Genomic DNA, 27,171 nt, shown 5'->3' on the forward strand with positions numbered 1-27,171 from the left:
AGTCCTTGTGAAGGAAGACTATTGTAAACTGTGAAACCCTCTCTTCCTTCCCCCGGAGATTCCACTGGTAAAGCAATTCTGATACAGTTTCTTCAACTCAACTTCAGAGCCTCTGCCATGAGAAGGATGAGCATTTACCAGTAGGAAGCTTGTAACACAGTTTGAAAAAGTGAATCTCCAGGAAGAAGTGAATTATTTTTCCCTCTTCTGGCTCTGGAGGGGATAGGAACTTCTCTGGAATTGTCTATAATTCTTCCGTGTCTACATCTATAACACCTGATTAATATTTTAGGAGAAGAAAATAGCTGTTCTATCAAAACTTATCATTAGTATAATAGTATTAGGATAACACAAACCCCATGGAATTTTGCCCTGCTGTGTGATATACTGTACAGATGCATTAAAAGTACCAGTCTGTTAGAGTTTACAGTCTGAAGAACACTGACAGACAGGTTGGCAGACAAGAAGTGTTTTCATTCCCAATTTCCAGATGAGCAGCTGAGGCTAAAGAAATCAGTTCTGACCTGATGCTAACTGTAAGTCTCTGGAAGTCTGGTTGTTATAAGAAATTGGCCCAGGCCTGAGGTCACAGAATGTGGCTGTAGAATAGCCAGGAGTTAACCTCAACTTTTCAGAGTTTCTTGATGGCATGTCTGATTCTAGCTTTGCTAGTTCACATCTGCCTCTCCCTGCAAATATTCAGTATGCTCTTTTTAATTCTCACTCTGATAATCGGTAGCTGATTTTGACAGGCTTTCAAGGACTTCATTGCAATTTCTAGGAAACTCGTATTTTGATACGAAGTGGTGCTGTTTTAGAGTATACTGCTTACTCTGTTCTCTTTCCTTTGCCTTCTCTTAATAGGCAGAGATTTATGAAGCTATGGGTGTTTACAAATGTTTCACTTTTTCAACAAAAGGAAAAGCCAATTCTTGAAATTACTTTATGCCTTTACCTGATCTACCTGTTCTGCTGTAATATTTACCATCACCAACTCCAGGTGGAATAGAGTGCTGGTAGATGTCAGCTGGTATTGAAAGGCATATCTTCACATAACTCACTTAGAAATAGGTTGATATATTTCCATTCTTAGGGCACTTGTTATGCTGAATTTAAAGAGAATGTGCTATGCCTTGTCCTAGTTTTGAGGAAAAGATCTGCTGAAGTAGGTGTGCTTCTTATAGATACCCTACATGCCTACCCTAGAAGATAGCCTATAGATACCCTACATGCATCCAATCTAATAGATAATGGAGACCATTTTGTGTCCTATGGTCTGACAGTGTGATGTGCAGGGGATCTGTCATATCCCTCACCATCCCTAAGGGCATGGGTTAATAAAAGGGAATAATGCTTTTGGAAGACCAAATGACAGTCCTTCCCTCATACGTGCTGAGGAACTGATCTACAGTGTGAAGCTGAGCAGTTGTGAACCCGAATAACGAAGTGCACATTCAAGCCAATCAGTTGCTGCTAGGATGCTAGTGTGGTGAAGTGCAGTACGGTATGTGCCAGGGTGATGCTGATGGTGCACGTGTTGAGCTAGTGAAATAATACCTCCATAGTACTGGTTGGGAAATTGACATCACCTGACATCTTAAATTGGGGTCCAGTAGCCATTCACTTCATTCTGGAAATACAGGCTGAGCCTCCAAAATATGTATTTCAACCTGTACTTTATAAACTGTAACCATTTTACAGATAGGAAGTAGGTGATGCCCTGCGTCGTCCTATTGTTGATGGTGCTTGTTGAGACTTTTCAGCATTGAGCCTGGCTAAACCTTACCCCTATGGGTGAATCTTTGTGCCTGGAGCACTGATTTGGCAACTGGGCCATCTGCTGGAGTACAAGCGGACCTCCTGTAACAAAGAGGGGTCAGAAAGATTCTTAGGTGAGGACAGTCGAGAGTAGTGTTGTATGTAGTGTGGGAAGTCACTGACCTTGTCACCTTTGTGGCATACATGTGAAGGCGTGCAGGAGGATGGTGGAGTGGTGCAGCTGGAAGGCTACTGTATGAGGACTTAGTGATCCTTGTGCTTGCTGCCTTCTCAGGTGCACTCTGCGTCACCTGTGACTGCTTACCAACCAGCTATGGCAGTGTCTGTGACTACTCAGGCGTGTGCCTCATGCCATGGATGCTGTGTGACTGCATTACGCAGTGGTGTAATTCATCAGTGTATCCACAATCAATGTGCATGAATTCAGTATATGACTAGCGTATTGTCTTGTCCTCCTGAAATATGGCATGCTCCTGGTCAGGAATTGTAGCTCTGTTGAGATGAGGATATCGGAGCACGTTGTCCAAGGTCAAAGCGAAGCCTGCATTCTGAGCTTCACCGTTATCAGCAACTGAATTTATATTGCAAACAAGACCCTGTATGACCACTAGTAAATCTGGAGCTGGTGAACTTCACCACGGATGGGAACTTTGCACAGCGTGCTGTGATCCACAAGGAAGGGCTTGCCCAGTGCTGCAATTTTCATCTTTTACTCAAACTAGTTAACCAGCTTTTGATGTCAGTGCCTTTTTTACTGAGATGCCCAAAGAGCTGGTACCTCTTGGGTGCAAAACTTTCTAGGAGAAAAGTTGGAATCTGCTTACTCATGCAGCAAACTCTTCTTGTTCTTTCCTGATATCCTGGAATTGTGTGCTTCTGTCAGTAAAACTGTAATCCAGCACTTGGCAGCTTGTCAGCACGGCAAGTTTTTGTGGGAGGGTTGATTGGCAAGGGGAAACATCAAGCTTAATTTGTAAGGATGTGATCCTGGGGTTTTCCAAGAATTTTTTTTCTATGCGGGATTTCCCGTACCATGAAGGACAGGCTGGCTGAGAGAATAAAAGGCAGGAGTAAAGGCAAGGGGTACAGAGTCTGGACGCTTTGAGTTGAATCTTCAAGTCCATATTCAGGAGTTTAGCTAACTAATATTCAGCAGTCCCTGCTAAATATTAGAGGACTTCTATAGCACCTGACCAATACAACTACACCTGTGAGTATATATGGAGTGTTTTATTATATTTCATTGCTCAGCTAGAGGAAGACTGGATAGGTAGAATTCTGTTAGTTTTTAAAAAGCTATTTAAAAACTATCTTGATGTTAAGAACTGTTTTAGATGATTAATCTCCCAAGAACTGCTGTCTTATTTAATTCTTGAGAATGATTGTTTAAATGCAGAAAAGATTAAGTGGATGATATTTTATACTGAATTGTAAAAAAGCAGTGTATGTTCTGTACAAATGTGTTCCTTTGATCTTTCATAGCCATCTGCATAAAAGACAAAACTCAGAAACATGACTTGCTTGTGGTTCCTCTCTCTCCTTGCTTATGGTAAGTGTATATGTCTGCAGAAAACTAGATGGGTGGTAATGTCAGTGTGCTTGGGTTTAAGCTCAGAATTAAGCAGATTTTTTTTGAATGTGACCTAATTAGCTTGAGGCTAGATTCCCGTAGAAAGCAGTAGCTACAATGGCACGTTACCCTGCTTACCTGTCAGAGATGTAATTGGCTCCTATGATTTACTACGAAGTCTGCAGAGCTTTGTGTAAACAGACGTAGTTTCACAGGCTGAAGTAAGTTGCTATGCTTGATGGTGACATACCTGATTTGAAGCTTGCTGATTAATCATTTATAAAATAATTGCTGCTAACTTTGTGCAGTTTCAGATATTGACAAATGTGCAATATTTGTAGAGCTTTATGGATCCTATCCTAGAGAAGGAGGGGAAAAAGTCTGATAGCAACTTTTTGCCATCTTTTTGTTCCAGGGCTTACAATACTGGAGGGGGTGAATGGTTGGACATACAATTATTCAGATACAAACATGACCTATGATAAAGCAGAGCAGTGGTGCAAAACGTTTCACACTAACTTGGTTACCATTCAGAATAAGAGCGAAAACGACTATCTCAATGAAATCTTACCCTCCAATCCGGGTTACTACTGGATTGGAATCAGAAAAATTAATGGTAAATGGACCTGGGTAGGAACAAACGAACCACTGGGAGATGATGATGGAAACTGGGCTGCCGGTGAGCCAAATGACACAGGAAACAATGAGAACTGTGTTGAAATCTACATCAAAAGAGGGAAGGATGATGGCAAATGGAATGATCAGAATTGTGACAAAAAGAAGGTCGCCTTGTGCTATAGAGGTATGGTATCAGAAAGTCCTTTTCAGTGAGCTCCTGTGGAGATGAGATAGCGGGATGGGTTGTTTAACCTGGCCTTACATACTAACTACCTGACCCTGTAAACACCAGTACATTTATCATTACAGAGCTGAGGTTGACCTTATTCTAAGAGCTGGATTGATCTCACCTACCTTCTAGCTCCCAGAATATCATACATCTTTTCTAAGGGAGTTATTAGACCCTCTCCATAACCAGTGGAGAGAAACAGGCTCTTCCAGAAGATGACTGATCCTACTCTGAAGTAGGTGACTGAGCTAGATGAGAATTGTCCTTTTGGAGGCATCTGTTTCTCTCTGCTAACTACAGAACACTGGTTTAGATTTGTGTAGAGATGGCTATTTTTTTTGATAGGTCAAAAAATAAATCTAAGTGAAATATCTGCCAAATCAGAGCTGTGGTGAGTTAATGAAGAATGTCTCTGAGGATTTCTGCATACCCCATAGTATATTGTTCCTTTTGCATTTTAATTATTGCTAATAACTGAGAACAAGTGGTCATGGAGTTTCCAGCCAGTGGAATTCTTTCCCTGTGAGCTAGTTTGTCAAAGCTATTGATTTCTGAAATGATTCTGTGAAATGACGGGATAGCCTTATGTAGCAAAATTCCCTGACTTTCTTTTGCTGTACAAAGTGCTCGTTTAGTTCCAGAAAGATAAATGAAGCACCAACCAAGTTTCAGTAGTGGCCATTGCTGATTCTATTTGATTGAATTTTTTTTTGCAGCTTCTTGCAACGAGTCTACCTGCAGTGGCAATGGGAAATGCAACGAGACTATTAACAATTACACCTGCGATTGTAAAGATGGATTCTATGGGAGGAATTGTGAACTTGGTAAGATTACTTCATCCTCCTTTCCAGCTGGGGTGATGGTCATGCTAGCTAGTGCTCAGTTTGTCTGGCTTGATTTGCCTCATTAGCCAAAGAGACTGACTCTGTACCTTGTGCTTCTTTGAAGTTAAGACTTGTGATGAGGTACCGAAACTTGATCATGGGAATCTTGAGTGCAACCATTCATTGAAGAGCTCTGGCTATAACTTGTCATGCACAGTTCGGTGTGAAAAAGGCTATGAGCTGACTAAATTGAAACCAGTATACTGTAATTTTTATGGGGACTGGTCTGCCCCTCTTCTATCATGAAAAGGTGACCTTATAACACAATGATAGATGGGATTTCCACATTATACATAGCTCTGTGGATACATATACATAGCTCATAGTGGATACAAACTGAGATTCTGGTCCATTACTTTAATTCTCTGGTGAAGATGCTATTGTATTGCAGCACACAGGTCTCCCTCATCCTGAAGAGATAAAATGGCCAATGTCCCAGTCCTGGTTTAGACTATGATGTAGGGAAAACCTTTTCTGCCTTTAAGTGGAGAACAGGGAATGGAGATGATCTTGTCTGACTGTTCACATCAGGCCAAGTACTCCTGAATAGCTATTTTTGAGGTGTTCAGCATACAATAAGCTATTGTTAGAAGAAGTAAAAGCCTCGTACATCACAAAGCAGCAGTCAAACTGGGAAAACTTTTGATAGTAACTAGCTGCTGTCATGAGCTGCAGATGAATTTACAGCCTTGCCTATAAAACAGTCAGTCTTCCATTTTGAGATCTTTCCACTCCTATCTACTTTCTGAAATGGCAGGATAGTAAGTCTCCTTTCTAAAGCCGCTTCTATGCAGCGGATATGTTGCTAAGCTTCAGGAAAGTAAAAACACTTCACTTTGTTCCAGACTAATGTCTGCTGCCTTTTATGCTTTCAGCTGTGACCTGCCCTGCCTTAACACCCATTGCTCATGGCTCTGTGAACTGCTCCGATCCCTCTGTGAATGTCACCTGGGGTACCAACTGCACGTTCACTTGTGAGGAAGGATTTGTCCGGAAAGGACCAGCCACACTGCAGTGCGGATCTTCTGGGAAGTGGACTGAGGAGCAGCCATCCTGTGAAGGTACCTTTCCTTATCCCTGCCCACCCGAGCACTTGGGGCTATCAGCATGAGCATGTTGAATTCCTTAGACATCTGTGCTGTTAAGAATTAAAAGTTAAAGAATTTAAACTTTTAAAAAAGAATTTAACTTTTAAAAAAGTTAAAGAAAAGTTAAAGAATAAAGAAAAGTTAAGAATTACTGGGTTGGAAAATATTTCCTTGTCAATGTGAAACACACTGAAATCCTGTTCCCTGAGTGAGGGTCCAGGTTAAATTCAGTCACTCTCCAGCCCTGGTTGGGTGTGCAAGGTAGTATCGTGGCCTCAGTAGAGGTTAGAGGTAATAGAGTTCTTATGCTTTCAGCTGTGACCTGCCCTTCCTTAACACCCATTGCTCATGGCTCTGTGAACTGCTCCGATCCCTCTGTGAATGTCACCTGGGGTACCAACTGCACGTTCACTTGTGAGGAAGGATTTGTCCGGAAAGGACCAGCCACACTGCAGTGCGGATCTTCTGGGAAGTGGACTGAGGAGCAGCCATCCTGTGAAGGTACCTTTCCTTATCCCTGCCCACCCGAGCACTTGGGGCTATCAGCATGAGCATGCTGAATTCCTTAGATATCTGTGCTGACTGCTCTTGTGATCCGTATGTTACAGCTGTGAGGTGTGAGGCTGTAACCTGGCCAGGTTTCATGACCTGTGACCATGTCCCTTGAGATCTTGTCTGTCACTCCTGTTGTGATTTCCACTGCCAGGAGGGCTATATTCTGGAGGGCCCCTCCAGCACTGAGTGCCTGGCAGGAGGACAGTGGTCAGAGCCATTTCCAAAATGCAAAGTTAAGAATTACAAGGTTGGAAAATATTTCCTTGTCAATGTGAAACACACTGAAATCCTATCCCCTGAGTGAGGGCCCAGGTTAAATTCAGTCACTCTCCAGCCCTGGTTGGGTGTGCAAGGTAGTATCATGGCCTCAGTAGAGGTTAGAGGTAATAGAGTTCTTATGCTTTCAGTTGTGACCTGCCCTGCCTTAACACCCATTGCTCATGGCTCTGTGAACTGCTCCGATCCCTCTGTGAATGTCACCTGGGGTACCAACTGCACGTTCACTTGTGAGGAAGGATTTGTCCTGAAAGGACCAGCCAGACTGCAGTGCGGATCTTCTGGGAAGTGGACTGAGGAGCAGCCATCCTGTGAAGGTACCTTTCCTTATCCCTGCCCACCCGAGCACTTGGGGCTATCAGCATGAGCATGCTGAATTCCTTAGACATCTGTGCTGTTAAGAATTAAAAGTTAAAGAATTTAAACTTTTAAAAAAGAATTTAACTTTTAAAAAAAGTTAAAAAAAACTTTTTTTAAAAAAAAGTTTAAAAAAACTTTTTAAAAAAGAATTTAACTTTTAAAAAAGTTAAGAAAAGTTAAAGAATAAAGAAAAGTTAAGAATTACTGGGTTGGAAAATATTTCCTTGTCAATGTGCAACACACTGAAATCCTATTCCCTGAGGGCCCAGGTTAAATTCAGTCACTCTCCAGCCCTGGTTGGGTGTGCAAGGTAGTATCATGGCCTCAGTAGAGGTTAGAGGTAATAGAGTTCTTATGCTTTCAGCTGTGACCTGCCCTGCCTTAAAAATGTCTGGTTTTGCCTCTGTGAACTGCTTCCACCCTAAATTCAAATTACTTTGAAAGTAGCGTACTTTACTAGTGCAAAGAGTAGGGCCAAAGACAGGAAAGGCACTTTAGGACTCTTAACCATTTCTTCCTGTATTTCAGTTGTACAATGTGAAGCACTGACGCGTCCTGAGAAAGGCTCTATGGTTTGCTCGCCTGATACTAGGAACTTCACTTACAACACATCCTGCCTCTTCGCTTGTTCAGAAGGATGGAAGCTCCGTGGTTCTCATGTTCTTAAATGCAGTAGCTCAGGAAACTGGAGTGCCAGTCCACCCACATGTGAAGGTACTTTATCTATGAATAAGCACAGAAAAGTGTTACTAGGTTTCTAGTCAAGAGAAGGAGATATGTAAGGGTAGAGAAGATAACAGCAACCGGTGAGTTAGAACTTCTAGTGCACAAAGAAAAAAGCCTAATGAAATCTCAGAATATGTTCCTTGAAAATAAAGGAGAAAATTCCTTGAAGGTCTTGTTGGGAAATCTTGATTTCTTAAAAATAACAGAAGCCTTAACCTGACTTTGGGATTTTTTTTGTTCTTTAATAAAATATTTCTAATCTTGAGCTGTTTGCATATAAATAAGGAGCTTTTCTAGAAAAGTATAACTTTGTAGGGATTTTGCATTCTTCAGTCTGCTTCTCAGTGGAAGAAGTATAGATTTGTAAAGTTGGTATGATAAGTCTTCAGCCGAGCAGTTCACCCAAGAAACTCACAGAGCTTTTCTGTGAAAGGCTGTAATTTTACAGGGCAAAAGTCTCAGCCTTGCCTTCCCATCCAAGGCAGTAAGAGCTGTCTCTGTTCTCAGTTAGGCACATGCTTGGCCCACATGAAATGTCTTTGCTTAACATGCTAAGAGCTCAACTCCCCTTTATTTGGGCATAGTTTAGAGTCTTGAATAATTTCATTGGTTTCAGTGGAACTCTTCGAAGAGGAAGAAACCACAGCAGGAATCAATATAAACCAGAGTGTGGAAAAAAAAAATAAAAGCATAAATTTTAGCTTGTGGCTGGAGGTTAGACAGACCCTGGGATAGTTAGCCTATTGCCTTGCCATTGCTTTGGCAACAGGTGGGATAATTTTTGGTATGTAGCATTTCATCTTATGCACAGGATGTCCCCTATCTCAGCAAGAGATAGAACAAGCAAGTGACAAGCAGCAGTTTTGGTTTCTTCCGAAGAGCACAAGGAAAGGGAAGAAACAGGGTTTCAAAGACTTCACATGCATCCTGGTCTCACTGAAACTTTTTTTCTTTCAGCTTCTGGACAAGCCAAACAAGTCAACTATGTCTCTGCGGGTTTAATAGCCACAAGTGCCTCTGTGTTGACTGCAGCATCATTCTTCCTTTGGCTAGCAAGACGTTTAAGAAAAAAAGGTAAGAGATTGGACTGTTTTATTTACCTTCCTGATTTGTGTGTGTGTGGTACCTCCAGATTCAAAAAGCTTTTTGAAAAAGTAAAAGCTCATTTAAACAAATTACAAAATTATTTTCAGAAAGCCTGCATATGTGCTACATTTGGCTTTACGATGAGCATTTAAACATCCAAAAGTTTAAAAAAATAATAATTTAAGAAAATAATTAGAGGGGAGGGGAAAGCAACAGCTATTCATCAGTAATTACTGCCAGGGAAAGTGAGTGGGATTTTGAGACGGGGCTAATAACACAGTAATAACTGCCTATGAGATTTGTTGTTAGATCGATGTTTCTTTATCAAATATTCAGAAAAGTTTTTAATTAAAATAAAGTTTGCATGAGAGGGCTTTCATCTTGAAATGATAATATTTTTTTCTTCTTGCAGCAAAGAAATTCACTCCTTCCAGGTAAGTTGTGTCTCAAAAATCAGCATGAAAAGCATTGGAATCACTTTTCTAAAATCCATTTGATATATAACAGTTATCACTAAAGTACTTTTCATTTCTGTTTTATAGCAGCTGCCAGAGCCTTACTATTGAAGGCAGTTTCCAGCATGCTGGCAAGATGGTTTAACTCCAGGTGTTTCAGGTAAGCATGCAAGAGAGCTACACTTCCCAGTTCTCTTCCTTTTAATCACAGAAGTCATCAGAACTGTTAATTGCTATACATTTGCAGAAATAGCAATATGCATTTGGGGTACCTAATATGCATCTTGGTATTGCATAAAAGTTCCTAAGGAGGCTGGTCAATTTATTTGGAAATGGTTATTCAGCTCCTAAAGGATGATTGTGCTGAGTTGCCTGTCTAGCTGTATATAACATTAGGAACACTTTTGTGCATTTTTGCTGCCTGCTGCATACAAAATTCCTCTGACATGAGAGAGAATACAAATCTATGCCAATTTTCTAATTTATAGCGGAATTTTGTTCTCTCTGCAGGAATTGAAGCCATCTTTACTTATGTCTCAGGTTTTCAGGAAATGAAACTGCATGCAGATCAGCAGCTGTCCAGATGTTTTTACCTCTTGCTGACAAGATGATTCACCTTGTGTATTGCTCAAATTTTGAACTCAAGCTGTCTGGTATTTTCATTGAAGACAAACAAGCAGAGGGCAAAATTCTGGCCTTCTGGCAAAATACTGTCTGCATTCAGTCATGTAGTTATCATAACTGGGAGCTTGCCATCTCTTGTCCAGATGGTGAGCAAATAGTAAGCTGCTGCCTAAAGAGGAGGCTGGTTTCTCCTCTGTTCTACTCAAAGGTACCTTGGTGAGGTGAAGACATGCATTATTTCACATCACTTCCTACACTGCTGGAGATGCCTTCTCTGGAGACATATGGGTTATACTTGCAGAAACAAAATAATTGGGATTAAGAAACATTCATTGAATTGCTTTGAAGCCATTGATCTGGTTTATTGTTGAAATCAGTTTATTTTAAGATGATGTCCCAGACATAAATGGACAGTTATTTGGGTTTCTGCTGCATGTCCCAGAACAGAAAGCTTGTGGACTTTTTTGCTAATAGCACTAGGAATGTTGGTGCTTGTAATAGGTACTTCAGTTTCTGAATGCAGCAAGTAGATCTGAAATGATCTCATCCCCATGGGATTACTGTAATACAGGTGTGTATATATAAATATTTAATTTCTTGAGTGATTTTTACTGTGGGTATTTCTGTGCTGTTAACAGCAAATGTTTAAAGCACCTGTTCCTGAGTAGGTCTCTGATCACTGATCTGGGCACAGGCCATTTTAAAATGTCAGATATGTTTGTAAGATTACACGCCTGCATATAATTTGCAAATAAAATGGAAGTCTCAGATTTGTATGTGTATATATATATAGCAAGTATGATTTATAAAGCTCTTAAAGGACTTTAAATGAGTCTTAAGTTATGTTTAAGTTATCATAAATTAAACATCTGCTTGACTTGGAATTTGATATGTATTGTTCTATTTGTAACATTATTTAATAAAATGTTTTAAATGTAATGCTCCTTTTCTGAAAACATCCATCTTTTAAATGTGCACTGTGGCTATGTGGTTTCAGGAGCAGAATATGAGGGTATGGGGGAAGGACTGGTTAAAAAGGAAGTCTGGGGAGCTTGCTTATTCAGCTTTCCATGTTTTCATAGCAGTCAAGGAAAGAGTAGCCGGCAGATGGCACTGACTACCTGGGAGCCAGCACAGTCATAGCTAGACCCCAAACCAGCATTCCCGGTCCTGAAAGGAAGGAGGAAGGCTCAGTGATGCATCCCATAAAGCAGGTGCTTGGACCAGCAGTGAGCTTGGAGAGAAAGATGCTCAGGAGGGAGAGGAGAGCAGAAGGAAAAGCAAGTAGGTGACCTTGATGCATAGTTAACAGCACAAACCCATGCAGGACTTTCCCAGGCCTTTCTGCTGGGACGTTAGTGGGGGCTGGCAGAACATGGGCTAGCTGGTGAACATACAGCTCTGGGGATTTGGGGTGACTATCCAGGGGCCTCCACTCCCACCCTGGCTTGGGCTATAACCAGACTGCCCTAGGCTAGTGATGGCCAGGTGCTGCTGATGGCCAGGCACTGCTGTAGCTGCTCTTTCCTGGCCCTTGAGACAGCCAAGGGAGCTGTGCTGTAGCATTCTGTAGCAGCTGCCAAGAGCCAGCCCCTGAGGCAACATGAGGTGCGTTCCTGCCCTAGGCAAGACTCGAGAGAAGCCATCAGGCCAGTGAGCAAGGGAGATGGTCAGGAGTTGCTGCACCACAAGGGATAGTGCCTGTTGCTGTTTATCCCAAACCGATTAACACAGTGGCTGCCCGTGCTTCCCCCGGCCTTGGCGGCAAGGTGGGGCCCAACCGTGTGAGCAGATGTAGAGCAGTAATCCTTCAGGTTCCCTGAGGGGACGTAGAGATTAGCCCGAAACGCCCTGCTCTGAATCCCTGCAGGAGCTGTTTTGAGAGCTAAACCACCACATGGGTCCCCCAGCCTGTCCTTGTTGTTGTCCTCTACATGCACAGTCTTGTAGCGTCCTCTGGAGACAGCTGCCCAGGCCAGCACAGCTCCTACCCTGCTGCAGTCAGGACAGCCCCGCTTTTCTCTCAGGAGGTGACCAGAGCTGGTGCTTCTAGCAGGTTTTCTTTACCTCGCCTGGAATCTTATAGGACCTTTCCTACCAGAAAAGAGACTAGACAATTATCCCACTCCAAATGTTCATCCCATGTGACTTCTGGAGGCAGCAAGAGTGAGACCCTGTTTGGGCAGGATTAGTCCTGCATTTCTCCCCTTCTCACAGCAGGTATCACCAAGGACAGATCCCCTCCCCCCCCCCCCCAAGAAGGTCCCCTTCCTTCCAGTGGCATGCAGGCTACATCTATCCTCAAAATTAACATTATTCCAGGGTGTAGTTAAAACCCCCATCTGTACTTGTCCAGGTCCATTGGTTCTTGGTCCCCTTCTGGCATGGTTTATTCCTGCTTCAGGATATGAATTGCCAGCTCTGATGACATGGCGTGTCCAGGCCTCTAGGGTTTTCAGGAAGTCGTTTTTGTAATGAGCATGTCTCTATCGCTGTGACTGTCAACTCAGCTCTTCTATTGTTTGCTGTCTGTCTAGATCCTGCCCTGGCAAGAGTGGCCATGGGAATGTTTGCTGCCAGACGGTCACTTCGTAACTCTGTTGTATTGCTCCTATCAACAGCGTGCTGCCATGCGACCACCAAAAGTCCACAGTCTTTGCTGGAGGGACTTTCCTTACTTCCTGTTGTTCTATTTCCTGCAAATTCCTCAGTGCTTCCTGGGCCCATGGCATTATTCAGAACAGGATCCTTGCTTTGCCTGGCATCTTGTTTTGGAACAGATACCTGCTTGTGCTGTGAGTTATGGAAGCTGTGAAGGTGACATTAACTGGGAGGCGTGTGTGTGTGCTTTCACGGCTCTGCATGTTTGCTGCTTAGAGAGGGGATGGTTTTTGTGGTACCACTTAACACTTCCCTGATGAGCTGAGCTACCCAGGCCGCTTTAGATTTTTGCATCTGCAGCCCAACGGAAGGGGACTTAGAAACAAACTTTTACTTAAAGCGTCAAAGACAGGTAGTGTTTGGTTTGGGGTAGGTGTCTCTTTGGTGGCATGGACAGTCTAAACCCTGCCCACATTGGGGTTTGCCTTGTATTTTCACAAACGGTTAGCCATCAAACAAGCAGTCATTTACCAGGACCTGGCTGAAGTTGCCTTCCAGAGCTCTGGTTTTCAAAGGCTGGACTAGACCCAGCATTTGGCCACTGGTTCTTAGCTCTCAAAGGTAGGTCTCTTCTACAGGCTCTGGAGACTGCGAGTCTTTGCAGCTCCTTGCGTGTTTTGCAGAGGACTGGCAGCAGGGACTTTGAAGCAGTAGCTTCTGCAGGAGTTGGAGTCACGAACAAATCACTAACCTGTTCAGCTCCTGCTCTGGGAGCTGTCAGAGGATATTAGGGCCAGGAGGCCAGACTGCGACATTTAATGTCTGTGCAACGCAACATACTCAGGCCTTTGTGAGTCTGTTTTCTGTCTCGCTCCTGTTTGGATTCCTCTGGTTCTTGCAGGGGACTGGCTGCTGCTTCTTGGCTTGAGCACGCTGCTAATGTAGGGCTGGTGGTGGGTACATCGTGAGGGGTGTTCAACCCGTGGGTCTGGAGGAGTATGTTGCCACAGTGAGTGCTAGAGCTGTCAGAGACACACAAAAACATACGACATGCTCCCTGGGAGCCATATTTCCCATCAAAGGAGAAGTACAGCGTAGGTTTGCCGATATGGTTACCAACCTCCTGTTGGTATTGGGCAGAAAAAGCCCAGTAGAGGGCAGAACAGCAAGCGCTGCAGTCCAGCCTGCAACATTTGCAGTCATACCATGGGGCTCTGCAGCTTGGTTTACAGCCCCTCCCATGCAGGCATCTAGGGTGAAATGAGCACATTGCAGGTTAGCTTCAGCCAGTGGAGTCAAAATGGGTGGGTTGTTACTGCTACTCACCTGGTGCTATTAAATCTTGCCTAGGAGGGAGGCAGACTTGGCCAGCACAATTCAGCCATGGCTCCAGTGGTGAGAGAAATCCACAGCCCAGAAAGTGCTTCCACAGCTGATGATGGCCAATGTTTTTTTCCAGCTCAGGAAAACTGCTGCCAAGAACAGGTCGGTGTGCAAAAAAAGCACAGACACCTCCTCAGCAAGGCAACAGATGCCCCCGGGCAGCTGCCAGCAGGTTTTCTACCTGCCTTCCCACTTCAGGGAAGGACATTCCCTGAAAAGCCCAACAGTTGCTTTGACTTTCAGCCTGGGCCAAGTGGGACCTTCATCAACTTCTCGCCTCACCAGCTGCCATGAAAGCAGCGATGGCAGGTGTGAAATTGCAGGTGACTTGCTTGCTTCTGGCACTCTAGTGCTGTCATTTTGGGCTTTTGACAGCTTTTGAGTGGGCAGGAGGAGGGAGTTGTGCTAAATCCATGCCTTTTGGAGCAGGCCTGGGTCATGGAGCACTTGGGTAGAAGGAAAAGGGTTAAACAGAAGACAGGAAACACTTTGTTCAGGGCTTATTCTACAGAGCAATTTCTGGGAAAGGAGGGGCTGCAATCAGGCAGGATGTTTTTTCTTTGGGATCTTGGGAAATCAAGCCCAGCCTGGCCTAAACCAAGAGGGAAATACAGCGCAGCCAATGCTGCATGGAGCTGTGATGTCCCCACTTCATCTTATCGCGCGTCAGTGCAAACAATCCAGATAACATAAAAATCAGACGTGATGAAATGCTAGGTTCACATGAATAACAAAATGCGCCATGGGGAAGCGATATGATTTTAGCAAAAAGGCAATGGGAGTGATCCTAGAAACCCTAAGACAGACGGATAGGGTTCTACCCCATCCTCAAGATGTTCCTTGTCACAACTCGTGCCGGGGGCTCTGGGATGGTCAGGGAGGAGAGCAGGGAATGCTGTCTGCATCGCAGAGCTGTTCCCAGGCCGGAGTCTGATCTAGATCACCCTCAAAGGCAGCAGAGAGAAGCCCTGCAGGTTAGTTAGGAACTGCTGGGTCAGCATCAGAGAACAGAGGAGATTTTTGCTACTTCACAGCTATTCACTTTTGGCAAGACAAAACTATTTCAAACAACCAGATGTAGCAGAGGATACTGTTTCCTTCCTAATCCACGGACCACTTGCCACACCATTTGACAGAGGCTGAATTATTAAGCCTACAGAGTGCCTGCAAGTTTGGCGGGGACAGGGCCTGAGGTAGAGTTGAGAGACCTTCACCGTGTGCCTTTGGAGGAAACAGTGGCAGTTTGCATTGCGTAGTAATTGGCAAAGCCACAGTGCATTTTGCACGCGCTACTCAGACATCCTCTTCATGCAGAGTTTGCTCAGGCTGGTGGTTTATTTGCACTAGAGCCAGGCCAGCTGTTCATCTGGACACATTTGTCACTCTGCTCTTTTGAACTGGGGCAGGTAGATATCACTGCTGAGGTCAGTACAGATCGGCCTGGTTAGTTTTCTGTTCCTTCTCTTAGCTCTTTCTTCAGGAATATTCAGTGCTGTTTCATTTGCCCTGCCAGAATAGAGGGTTTAGGTTTTGTGCAGAGTGGTGTAAAATCCCAGCTGACACACCAGAAGGTTAAAAGATCCGTCTTTTCAAACATTGATTTTAAAATCCAGATTTTAAAAACCTACTGGACATAAGAAGTTTCTTGTGAAGGAACTGTAATTACTTACAAACAAGCATCTGGCTCATTGAATGCACGTTAAGTGCCGAGAACAAGTCAGACAGATTACTATTTTCTCCAGACTGCAGGCAGCATTTGTTCAGTTTGGCTGCATCAGATTCATAGGCGGTCCTTCAGGCACTGACAAAAGTGTTTCAGATGCTGCCAGAGGAAGCTAATAACACACACGCGTTCCTGCGTGCACACGCACACCAGGCTGGTCATTGCCTCTGTTTTGTCACTTTTACTTCCTGTTTCCTTGCAGATTTTGGTTCTTGGCCCATTAAATGGTGAATGACTCTTCACAACATCCTTCCTTGTCTGCTCTGTGGGAGCAAGTCTGTGCCGTCTGGCAGGTGATGGAAATTGGCGACAGGGTCTCTGGGGACTTTTCAAGCACTTTATTCGTGTTCCAGCATGAGCTGGGGATGGTTGCAAATGGCAAACGGATTCTCTGCTTTCACGTCAACGTTGAAGCGTGGCTCTGGAAGGTGATTGTGCTTCAGAGAAGTGCACTGGGCAGGGATGGACCCTCTGTCTTTGAGGGGTTTGGGGAGCGTAGACTCCCCTGGACTTTGCAATGAGCAAAGCTAGCTCTGAAGGGCAGCTTTTTCCCTGAGCTTGCACCTGGGGAAAAAACTTGTCAGAGGATCCTGGGAAATAGGATTTGAGGGGCCCCAAGAAGTTGCCTACTCCAAACCCCTGTCCCAGGCTGAGAGGGATGGCGCTGCAGGTGGAGGTTGGTGCTCTGCACTGCAAGCCTGTGCAAAAAGCAGGGGCTTTCTGAGAGGGATCTGGGGGGCTGCAGGGATGTTCCAAGGAGTCCCTGGGGTTGGGTCTGCAGGTCCTGGCGAGCTGGAGTAGTTTGGTGTCTGAATCTGTGGCTATTTCAGAAATCCCACGCTGGGGCTATTAGCTACTCTAATACTGGCTTGGAGGGATGAGCACTAGGTTTAATTTCCTGGCATAACTGGTGGCTAAGTCTGAACAATTTATGCCTCCACCTTGTGCCAGTGATCTGGGTTGGCCGTCCTTCTGTTCCTGTGTCTGGTGCAGGAAAATCCAAGCCTTCAGGGTGTTTGGATGCTGTAGGAACAGGTGCAACAGGGGACCCAAAGAACAACAGATCAGAAAACATATGGGTCAGCCCCAGCTCTTCATTAACCTAATTGCTATAGCTTCCACGAAGGTCTGCATTGTTCCTAGCATGTTGTTTCCGGTGCAAGTAAGCACCAGGCTCTGAGATAGAGTGCAGGCACAGTCCTGTTATCAGCAGCCCCTTCCTCCCTAGAAGGGGCCCAGCAACCAGACCACCTCCATAAAACCTAGCCGCTGGGCCCGGGCTGCGGGTGCTCATGCCCAGATGTGCTGCCCTCCTCTCCAGAGAGAGCAGGGGGGGTGAGGAGAGGGTTTTGAAAGCTCTGATCTTTGAGCTGTGTGCCTGTCCTCCGTCCCAGGATGTTACTTGCTGACTGCTGCTGCAGGGGCAGTGAGTTGTTCCAGCTGCAGGTGGTTGGCTGATAAGTGTATCAAGCCAGCTCACCTGCACTTTTGATGGCATGGTAAAACCTCTAGGTATTTGTAGAAAGAAATTGCATCGTGACTGGTGAAAAGGGAACACTCCAAATGCTCTTTGGCTAAAAAGCACAACTGGGCTGTAGTGTTTTCCTTGGGATTTCGAATCAACCAAAGGAGAGTCAACAATCTTCGCTAACCTTGTTCAGTGCTCAGGCAACAGCAAGCTTTTTCACTTCAAAGACTTGCTCTTCCTCACTGAAAGTATTTGGGGAACAAAATCACTCCCAGTTTAAAGATTTGTCTTTTCATGAAATTGAATTGCAAATAAAGATGTTGTCCTAAAAACGCTACAATAACCTCAAAGCTGCCTGAGGTTCGAACATGTCTTCTAATAAAAATCCTTGTGTTGTGCTGCAAACTGAAATTTGAAATGAGTTGTCCAAATGTCTGGTATAGAGGAGCCCAGCCAACCAGCCAGCCCGCTTTTGTAAGGGAGCAGCTATTCCCACCTACATGTTTCACTCCAGCAGAGCCTGGATCCTCTGAAGCTCAGGGACTTGAAGCACAACAGAAGGGGCTGCCTTGAGAGGTGCGGAGATGCTAGCAAGCAAGGAGGGAGAGTGCAGTATCCGATGCGGGCACATCTTGTCTGGCCAGCCAAGCCAAATGTTTATCACCTTTGGATTCGCCATGCTGCCCAAAAAGCAAAACAGACATGTAGTAGTGTTGGCAATCTCTGTAGGAACCTCCTGTCTGCCAGATTCCCTCTCCCTGCCCTCCCAGCAGGTGCCAGCTGGGTTTCTGCTTCCTTTCATCCTATGATCATCTTTCATCAAAGCAAGCACAGTCAGGGGACGCAGAGCCCAAAGGCTTACTAAAATTAGGTCTGATCTTTGGTCCTGTTTGTAAGTTGTTTCTAGGCCCGGTGGCACCTGACGGGCAAAGTGGCTAAAATCAGGGTTTGCAAGTCCTAAGTGCACCTGTGTTTGTATTATTGTTTGCAAAGTCCCTTGGAGCTGCTGCGTGCCTGTTAGAACAAAACAGCAGTGCACAGGCAGATCAGAGAGCCCCCGTGAAACTGATTTCAACATAGACAAGCAGCCTACGCTATCAAAGTAGCTGACAAAGGAGGATCACGGGAGAAGCGCCGAGGCTGTGATTTTGACACAATCAAACCACGTTCGTGCAGTGCCCGTGACTCAGTGCTGGAGTCACGCAGGTTCATTGTGGAGATCTCTGGATTTTCTGCAAAAACTAATGAACAAGACGTTAAGTCCCAATTAAGTTAATGGGGCTTAAACAAATCTTTCAAGTTGGATGTAGCGTTTTGTGCTGTAGTGGATCTGGATCTTGCTAACGCTTCCCTTCCCCCTTCTTCCCATCAAAGCTACTTAAAAAGCAGTGGTTAAAAAGGAACAATTAAGAACAGCGGTTCAAAGCACAAAGTGTGACCAGAATAGGTGTTGGGAGTGGTGGTATGGAATATCTTCAAAGAGGTGATGAATAACAAAAGAGGCAAGGAGGGAGAGCAAAAAGCGTGCTTTGTGCCTTTTTAATTTTTTTTTTTTTTAATTAGGCTTGTGTATTTTTGAACAAAGAGGAAGTGTTGAAGTCAGGTCTGTGGTTTGTCTGTGATTACCTAACACACTGCCTAGGAAATCGGTGCCAGTTGGCATTGCCGTCCCCACACCTTGATACACTAACCCTGTCTGTCCCCAGGCTAGAGCACCCATTGGTGCCGGATCTGAAATAACAAATTATCCCAGCTCCTGTCTGCTCTCTGGGCACCAATTTTGGTCTAGCTCAGGTCTTCATGAAACACTTGGGTGGTTGGCAGTGCTCCACCAGACCTGTGCTCAACCTGCAGGCTACAAAACGGGCTTCTAAAGAGCATAGAGCCAAGGAGAAGTTGGTCCTATTACACTGCAGCATGGCTTCGCCATGGTGCACCTCTGGTGCAGAGCTCTCTGTGTTTTCCCTTCTATGTGGTGTCCCTATATGCTGCAGCGTGTGAGGAGGAAGGGCTGTATGGGTTATATTGTGCCCTGGGACAGGGATGGAGCTCTTGTCCAGGATCCTTTGGGAGCAGGAAGGATGCAAGTTGAAAACAAAAAAAAGGAGGTGATTTTCCACTCTTCATTCACTTGCCCTCCCAGCGCCTCCTTCCACACCCTAGGGAGACGCAGGGGAAACCCTGGTGTCAGCTCTGGCTTGGGGCAAGGGCTGGCTTTTGAAACAGGCTGGTCCCAGATTGTTAGGAGCTGTATAAGCTAAACCCAACATCTTCAACTTCACCTGAAAACAAATTTGCAATCAGGCCTAATGAACATGCTCCCAGGAAGCTTTGCACGGCATGCTTTTATTGTGACTCCATCTGTAAAGGTCTACAGCCTCTTGCTTGACAAAAACAAACAAACAAACAACAGCATTTTTTTTCCTCCTAACAAGGTTTCCTTAGAAATGGATCCACTGCTGAATCCCGAGTCTGCCTGGCATATTCTGGGGGACATCTGGCGTAAATTCTTCATTATTAGATTACATTAGTTGCAGCAATAATCATTCACATGGGATTATTACATCCAAGCTTGTCTCATTGCCTTTATCCTTTCACACATTGTCTTTCCTGGTTCCCCTTCAAAGGGCTGTTGTGAGTCTGTGTTGGAGCAAGAAATTAACTCGTTAGTAATTTATGCATCATTTCCTCCAGCCACATGTATTTAGGGCAAGATCAATAAAATATAATAAGGAAGCGGGTGGGTATTGCCACTGCGGGGCTGAAATAATTCCTTTGGTATCACTGTAAATCCTTCCCTCACATATGAAAACCTGCAGTCCTGTCCATCATTAGCTTATTTTGCTGGGCTGTATCATCAGGACATTGATTCAGCTCCTTTGTGTGCTCGCAGGCAGAGTTCGCGTCCCTGCTACTCCTGCTCACAGCCACACAAAGTGCTCTGCGTGGAGGTTTCTGATTTTGAGGGAGCAGTGTTTCATAGCAGCCTTTCTTCTGGCTCCTGTCGCATATTAAAGCCGTGTCACCTAACACCGCAGCCTGATTTCTGGGGTGGCTCCGCTCTCTGGCATCTGCTGCTGTATGTTTGGTCTGAGGAAGGGGAAGGGAACATGAGAGGGATCCGGGCGCAGCAGCTCAGGGCAGGGAAGTCTTGCAGTCTGTGGGCACTGGGGCAGCAAACCGGAGTGCATCTGCAAGGTCAGTGGTAGGGCTGAGAGGACCTGGAGCCCTGCACTACTGCTCTGGGTGCTGGACGGTCCTTCCCGGGTAAAAGAAAGGGGAGTTTGGCTCCATCTCACCCATGGCAGTTTAAGGATGGAAGAGGGGAAATGCCTGTTGTGAGAAGAGACAGCAGACAGCTTTCGGGGTTTCTCTGGTTCCTAGAGAGGCCCAGAGCTGATGCCACAGGGTGCCTCGTCTTTCCATGTCTCTTTTCTCACGTCCTGGCTCCAATCTGGACATCCCTACAGGGTTTCACGTCCATGAGAACATGAATTTGGGGAATTTGCTGCCTTTTCAGATTAGGAGTTCCCTGAATATGCAAGCAAAGTCAAACCAGCACTTTGACATCCCTGCTAGCTCTGTCTGCCTGGACTCCCTGGGGCTGTTTCTCCTGTGGGAGATGTCCCAGTGGTTGGCACTGATGTGGAAGAGGCTTTGTGGTCCACCTTGGCTTTAGCAATGCTCTGTTTGATGATCTGAGGGGATGACAGCAATGCAGGGCCTCTGGTTTCTGAAAGCCTCTGGAAGGAGAAGTCTCAAGATCACTTTGCACTCTGGGACCTGCGTGCTTTGTTGCTGTAAATATGGAGAAATCCAGGAGAGGGAGGGGTTTACAAACCCCTCACAGCTCTGACTCATCCCCCAGAGGAATATTCTCGGTGCGGTGTGCTGGGCCGGGCAGCACACGGCGTACGGGATGGGGCAGCACAGTCGGTGCAATCCTGCCCTCCGCAACCCCGGCGATGTTGACACAGCCTGGAGGGGAGCACAGAGGAGATGAGTTCCCGAGATTATCAGTGCAGACAGGGGAGAGGAATGTTGTTTGCTTGTAGCTCCTCTCCATCTGCTCGTAGCTCCTCTCCATCAGGACTAGCAAAATCGAAACGCGGAGGGAAGATGCAGGCAGACGCCCACGCAGGGTTTGAGAGTGTAACAGAGATAAGCAGGCACAGAGACAGAGCCAGGGGCTCAAACTTCAGCACAAGAAAAACTGGTTGCAGCACAGGCTGGTTGTCTTCTGAAAGCCTTCTGGAGACAAGGGTCTGTCCAGGTCACCTGTACACAGCCAAGGACATGGCGCAGGAATGCATGTAGGACATTTCTCCCCTGTCACCTGCCCCCACAGTCCTCAGACAGCTTCTCTGAGGCAAAAGCCAGCTATGCCTGGTCTCCCCCGGAGTCCAGCAGCAAGGTGGCTAGCACCATTACTTTCCTAACTGCAAAGTTTTTTATCTTGTAGAGTGAGGATGTTTGCAGATGGGAGAAAAAAGGGCACCTGGCAGAGAGAAAAGAAGAGAGGAGGAGGAAAGCAGAACCGAGATGGGCGACTTATGGAGCTGTGATAAGAGTTCAAAGGACAGCAGCTATCGCAGTCTGAAGTCAGACAGGCTGGGTACAACCCAAGGCTGCTCATGATGGGATGACAGTTGTTTGCTTGGTTTTCTTCCATCAGAAGCCAGGTTTAGAAAAGGAATTGCTTCCAGGAGGCAAATTCTCAGCAGAGCTGCTTTGGACCATCTCCTTTGTGTCGCGCAGCCTTTCGCAGCCAGCCCTCCCCCCGGCATTGCAACACCTCCTGTTGTCCAAAGGGACAGGAGCCCAAGAGCAAACACAGGAAACCCCAGCCCTGGTCAAGGTCTGGGAGGTAAATTTGTAACTTAGGACAGATCGTGAGGATGCTGCTGTGTCATGCACAAACACTCCTTTCTTTCTGATCCTCTCCTTCTCCAACAGCCCAGCGTGGATGGGAGAGCTGATCCCAAACCTCCCTTCATGGTTGAGTCCTCTGAAGAGCCAGGACGCAGGTTGGAAATGCAGCCGGGCACGCAGGCTCCTTATTCCCTGGAGACGGGCTCCTTCCCTCACTTCTGTAAGTCCTTGCTTTGTCCTCGTGCGAATAGGTCGTGCTGAGCTGCAATGCGGGATGCCAGCTGGGCTGAGCCTCAATGGGAATTTAATTCAGGTGCAGGTTTTGGAAAGAAACCGCTCTACTGCTCTCTCCTGTTCCTTCAGCAATAGTTTCTTCTTGAGCTTGACGAGGAGAGGTACAGTTCTGATAGCAGGTGTAGGGGACTTGTCTTTGTGAGGCGCAGCCACGTGGATCTGCAGGAAAGTCAGTCTCAAGGATGGTGGGAGGGCTGGAGGTCAGGGCTTTCAAAGAAAGGCTGAGCAGCTACTGCTGCTCAGTGAGGAGAGGAGAGAGGAGCAGCAGAAGTCTTCAACACCAGGGGCAAGTTATAAAATGATGAACTTCTGATGTAGGAGGGAAGAAACAGGTTAGGCACTGGGAAGAACTATTTAACGGAGTGGAGGAGATATGAAGGGACAGCTGGGCTGGGGAGGAGGTGGCAGCTCCATCACTGACCGCCCCATGTCCTGATTTGGGGAGGAAGATGGGTGAGAGGAGCTTACCAGGTCCCTTCCAGACCTGTTTTCTGTGAGTCTGTGCTTTCCTCCTGAAGTGGAGGGCATTCAGGGTGTGGAAAGGGACACTGCACGTAGGGTTGAGGCCTGCAACGGCTCATATTAAAGGAGTTGTGGGGATCAGCTCATAAAGGTTAATAAAGGATGGGTGGAAGTTAAGCGTAAAGTTAGTCATGAATTTTCTTTGAGAATAAGTCTTTTAACAAAGGGCTGTTTCTCCAAAAACTGAAAGTCTCCTTGGATAAATATTTGGTCAAATGTATTTAATATGTGTGTGCATATATACATATACATTTCCATATATATGTGTATGTATGGAGAGAGAGAGAATTGATGTTGAGAATTCCACTAGAAATTGTCAAAATAATCTTGTTCATTTCAGATTTGTTTGAACCTAGTTTGTGTTTCGAACTGACCCAATGTATTTCACTACCTCCACTGCATGTGAGCTCTTTACGGTATATGTACAACCATATCCTGAGCACGGGGAATATATTGAGTTGCCTTTATATATTTCCAAGTCACATAAGATTTAAAACAGCAATGTCTCTTGCTTCTTGCTTAGTAAATATATGTCATGTATCCGTATCGATATGGAATTTAATTAGCATCAGATGATACATTGTTCGGATGATTCCTGTCTATCGGGTAAGCCAGTGGCACAACGCTGGAATCGATTTTCCTGGCCGTTAATAACAGCTGCAGCAGCAGGTGGACGCACTGTTTCGCCCAGGAATTATGGGGTGCTGCAAATAACCCCGATGTGGTGCAGCAGATAGGTGGGGGGTGCTGCTGGTGCTGCCACCCGTGTGCTCGGGCATGCAGTGAGTGCCCCAACCGAGGGCAGCCCGGTGCCAAGGCATCATCAGCCAGTCTCTTTGCACTACAGGGCTGAATCCTGGGAATCCAAACCCAAAGCTGGCCTGGGTGGGGATTGCCCCCAAAAGTCCAGGCAGAGCACAGCTGCCCTAGGTTTATCAGCTGCCTGCATGCCCCGCTGTCACCTACCTTTGCTAATGTCTGCCCTGAAGGTTTTAGCACCATCGTCTGCAAGGTGAGCCAGGAAAGAAACCAGATGTGTTCCTTCTGTCGAGCTTCCTGCCCTGCCTGGGACAGGGCTTGGCACCCTGTGACCTGCATGGCCTGAATCCATCAGTTTTGCAAGATTCCCTGCCTTTTTACGGGGGTGATTCACTGTATACTTGAGAAACTGCAAGTATATTCCTGGGTGCTGACGGCTCCGTTTCTTACGGAACCCTGGACAAATAGGTGTGCGTGTAAGTGAAGGACAGGGAGCGGTGTCCAAGGCTCAGAGACCTAAAGAGCTGATTTGTATCATGAGAGCCAGAAAGCCCTCAATCCCACTGGCCTGCTCTCATCCCTTGGGATGAAGGAAGCCTGCCTGGTGCTCGGCCCCAGTCCCAGTCTCAGGCTTTATCCCCAGCCCCTGTTGTCAGAAAACGAGCCATGAAGGATTCGTCACTGGCTACAGCCAACAGAGCCCAGAGTTGAAGTCTTGCGTGCGCTGCCAAAAACAGCTTGCAGGTACTCACAGGTTGGCCCCTTCCACTCTGCATCTGTCAATAAAGTGCGTGTCCTCCCCCCCCCGACTTTTCCCAGCTGACCTTTTGAAGCACGGCTGCGGGTTCTGCCCCCTCTCCCCTTTGACAGCTCTGAAAATTCACCCTGAACTTTGTGGTGATGACTGGTTTATGGCAGGGACCAGCAGCCTTCCCTGGGTGCAGGGCTGGCCTGCCTTTGTCTTCCTTAAAGCTGAACTCACGCATGCCTGAAAACACTTCAGGGAGATGCTGCCTGTTCAGGGGACAAAAGGGTCCTCTTCAGCTGGTGAAGCTTGGAGCTGGCTTTTGCATGAGGAAGAAACTTCTGCGTTGAAGTTTGGGAGCCAGGAGATCACTGCTGACTGAAATAAAAGGAGCAAATGCTGCTGCTGCTACTTTCCTGTAGTTCTGGTGACCTTCTGGAGAGAAAACTTATTGCTTGACCTGTTCCTTGCAGCAGAGAGGGAACAGTAAAAGTCCTTTAATTCACTTATGAGGAGCAGGTTTCTCCTAGGCTGGACCTAGAGTGATGTAGTAGGGACTCCTGCAGTAGGAAGGGGGCATTTCTGTGAGAGTTTCTTGCAGGTATTTTGAGCCTTGATCTACTCCAGCTGGCAGCTCAGGGTGGGCCTCCCAAGGGCTTTTTTACCCAGAGAAGAAGATGAGAGGGTGGTTTGGAGGTAGAGTTTCCTTCTGCTGTGGTGTCTCTGCTTGGTTTCTCTCCTTGCTCCCACTGCAGTGGCTAGCTGGGGCAATTCAGAAGCTGAGCTGGAAGTCCTCACTGTGTGCCCTGTGCGACGCCTGGCTCTGCTCTTCTTGAGAGTCTTTTGCTTGTGCTGAGCAGCATCTTTCAAGTAGGTTCCCTTGGGAAAGGGGCAAGATGGGGTAGTAGGGTGGTACCTTGTGGCCCATCCACATGTGTGACAGCAAGGGTAGAGAGGAAATTTCTGGGAAACAGCAATATTACAAAAAAATGAGAGCAAAACTGGAAATGCCAGGATGGAGAGGCTCAGTCTGGCATAGTGACGTGTTGCTGGGCCCTGCTTTCTCCAGAAGCATTGATGGATCCTGAAGGAGACATTTTGGGGCCAGGTATGGGGTTGTCTGTTACCTGAGAGCAGAGTCAGAAGTGATGGCCACAGGGCAGGGAGGCCAGGCTGCTCCATACCCAGCTGGCGGAGGTTCTGCACCTTTGGGACTTTTACAAGGGTTTTTTTTCCTGTGCTTACTGGTGTAGTTTGTATCGCTGTGGCCGTACATACGTATTTATGACGTAAAACCTCTGTTTTCTGTGCTTTGAGGAGGAGAAACGTTGCATTGCAAATCTTGTGGAGGAAGCTGTGCTCAGAGACCGATTGAGACTTGGGGGTGGATCCTCCTCCCATTGGCACCAACCCTGCTGGGCTTGAGGGCACCGAGTCGGAGTGCACGAGGGAGCTGGGGCTCCTTTTGCAAACAAATAAGAGCACGCAGTCCCTCAGCACCCTGAGGAGTGCGTGGTGCGTGTGTCGCGAGCACAGAGCAGACAAAAGTTGCTGGGGGATCTGTCTGCTTTGAGGTGCTGCATCACCCTGGGGTACTCAGCTGAAAGGAGAGGGTCTGAGCGAATGTCTCCTGCTGGCCCTTGGTGTGGGAAGCAGCAAGGTTATAGGAGGATAGAGCCGTGTGTTGGGAGGAAGGCTGCTCTGCAGGGGCAGCGAACGGGTTAAAGCGCAGCAATTCCGCCCAATCAGTCCGCCTTGCCCGTAATAAGCAATTAACAGAGTGTAATTGTGCAAATCCATATGTGGCAGCAATTACCAGGGAGATTAATGGATTCCTTCCTTTCTGAGCGGACCCCACCGCAGCTTGCCAGCGTCCTCCCGCCACCCAAAAGGACTTGGCGAGGGGGCGAGCGGGAGCTGCTGGGTGCTGGGCACTCCGTGATGAACCCAGCCTCCCTTACGGGCTGCCTGGCTCGGACCTGGCTTCCCGAGGACAGTTCGTGCACAGCCCACCGTGTCCCTGCCCTCCCCATTGTCCATTCATTCCCCGCTCCCCTCTCCCCTGTTTAGTCCTAATTGCTGCAGAATATCACGTTTGTTTCTCCTCTTTTTTTGGTAGCTTTGTTGTTTTAGCTGCTGTGGGTAAGCCAGCACGCTGCTAAAAGCATACAAGAAGCGAGGAGGGATGGCAGCCAGGGAAGTGGAGTGCTTGGCACTAGGGCTTGGGGCAGATTTGCAAGCCAAAGTGCTTGGGTTGTGTTTGGAGAGGGGCATTTCATGGGCACGCTGAGCCTGCCACATCCCTTGGGATGAGTTTCCTTAGGGGCATGTGGCAACAGAAGCAAAGAGCGACCCTGCGGTGGGCAAATCCTTCCCTTCCAAGTGCTTTTGGAGGAGTGAAAAGGGGTGGAAGAGTACTGATCCCTGCTGGGGGAGAAGGGAGTGAACTGGGGAACTGTCCTGGGCTCGTCCACAGCTGCACCTTGGGTACTCGGGATGCAAAATCCCCTGTCCCACTTGGCAGCCTCACAGCCAGCCTTGCCTCTGCGCCACG

General features: G+C 46.6%; 2 protein-coding genes across 5 annotated transcripts in view; both read left to right on the forward strand.

Annotated features, from left to right (window-relative positions):
* The first annotated feature begins 1,169 nt into the window (after positions 1–1,169).
* On the forward strand, positions 1,170–11,517 carry LOC106041602 (E-selectin). Of its 3 annotated transcripts, none has more exons than XM_067001500.1 (12): positions 1,170–2,989; positions 3,262–3,328; positions 3,765–4,151; positions 4,913–5,020; positions 5,956–6,141; positions 6,484–6,669; positions 7,131–7,316; positions 7,888–8,073; positions 9,055–9,159; positions 9,584–9,605; positions 9,714–9,786; positions 10,137–11,189. In XM_067001500.1, exons 2-11 carry the CDS (start codon positions 3,292–3,294, stop codon positions 9,769–9,771), a joined length of 1,461 nt encoding a protein of 486 aa, XP_066857601.1. In that variant the 5' UTR covers positions 1,170–2,989; positions 3,262–3,291; the 3' UTR covers positions 9,772–9,786; positions 10,137–11,189. The 3 variants fall into 3 exon arrangements, with proteins under 3 accessions (XP_066857601.1, XP_066857600.1, XP_066857599.1); XM_067001499.1 differs by lacking the exon at positions 10,137–11,189 and adding an exon at positions 11,333–11,517 and having other exon boundaries at positions 1,171–2,989; positions 9,043–9,159; XM_067001498.1 differs by having other exon boundaries at positions 1,172–2,989; positions 9,043–9,159.
* A 10,864-nt stretch (positions 11,518–22,381) lies between these two features.
* Positions 22,382–27,171, forward strand: part of RXRG (retinoid X receptor gamma) — a 32,937-nt gene continuing 28,147 nt past the window's right edge. Inside the window, exon 1 of one of the 2 annotated variants that reach the window (XM_013190163.3) lies at positions 22,382–22,517. In XM_013190163.3, the coding sequence (XP_013045617.3) occupies positions 22,421–22,517 (97 nt within the window). In that variant the 5' untranslated portion in view covers positions 22,382–22,420. Of the gene's footprint in view, positions 22,518–25,313; positions 25,488–27,171 lie in introns of those variants that run through there. The other variant, XM_013190165.3, reaches the window with a different exon arrangement.

Source organism: Anser cygnoides, chromosome 8 (genome assembly GCF_040182565.1).
Source record: "Anser cygnoides isolate HZ-2024a breed goose chromosome 8, Taihu_goose_T2T_genome, whole genome shotgun sequence".
Taxonomy (NCBI): domain Eukaryota; kingdom Metazoa; phylum Chordata; class Aves; order Anseriformes; family Anatidae; genus Anser; species Anser cygnoides.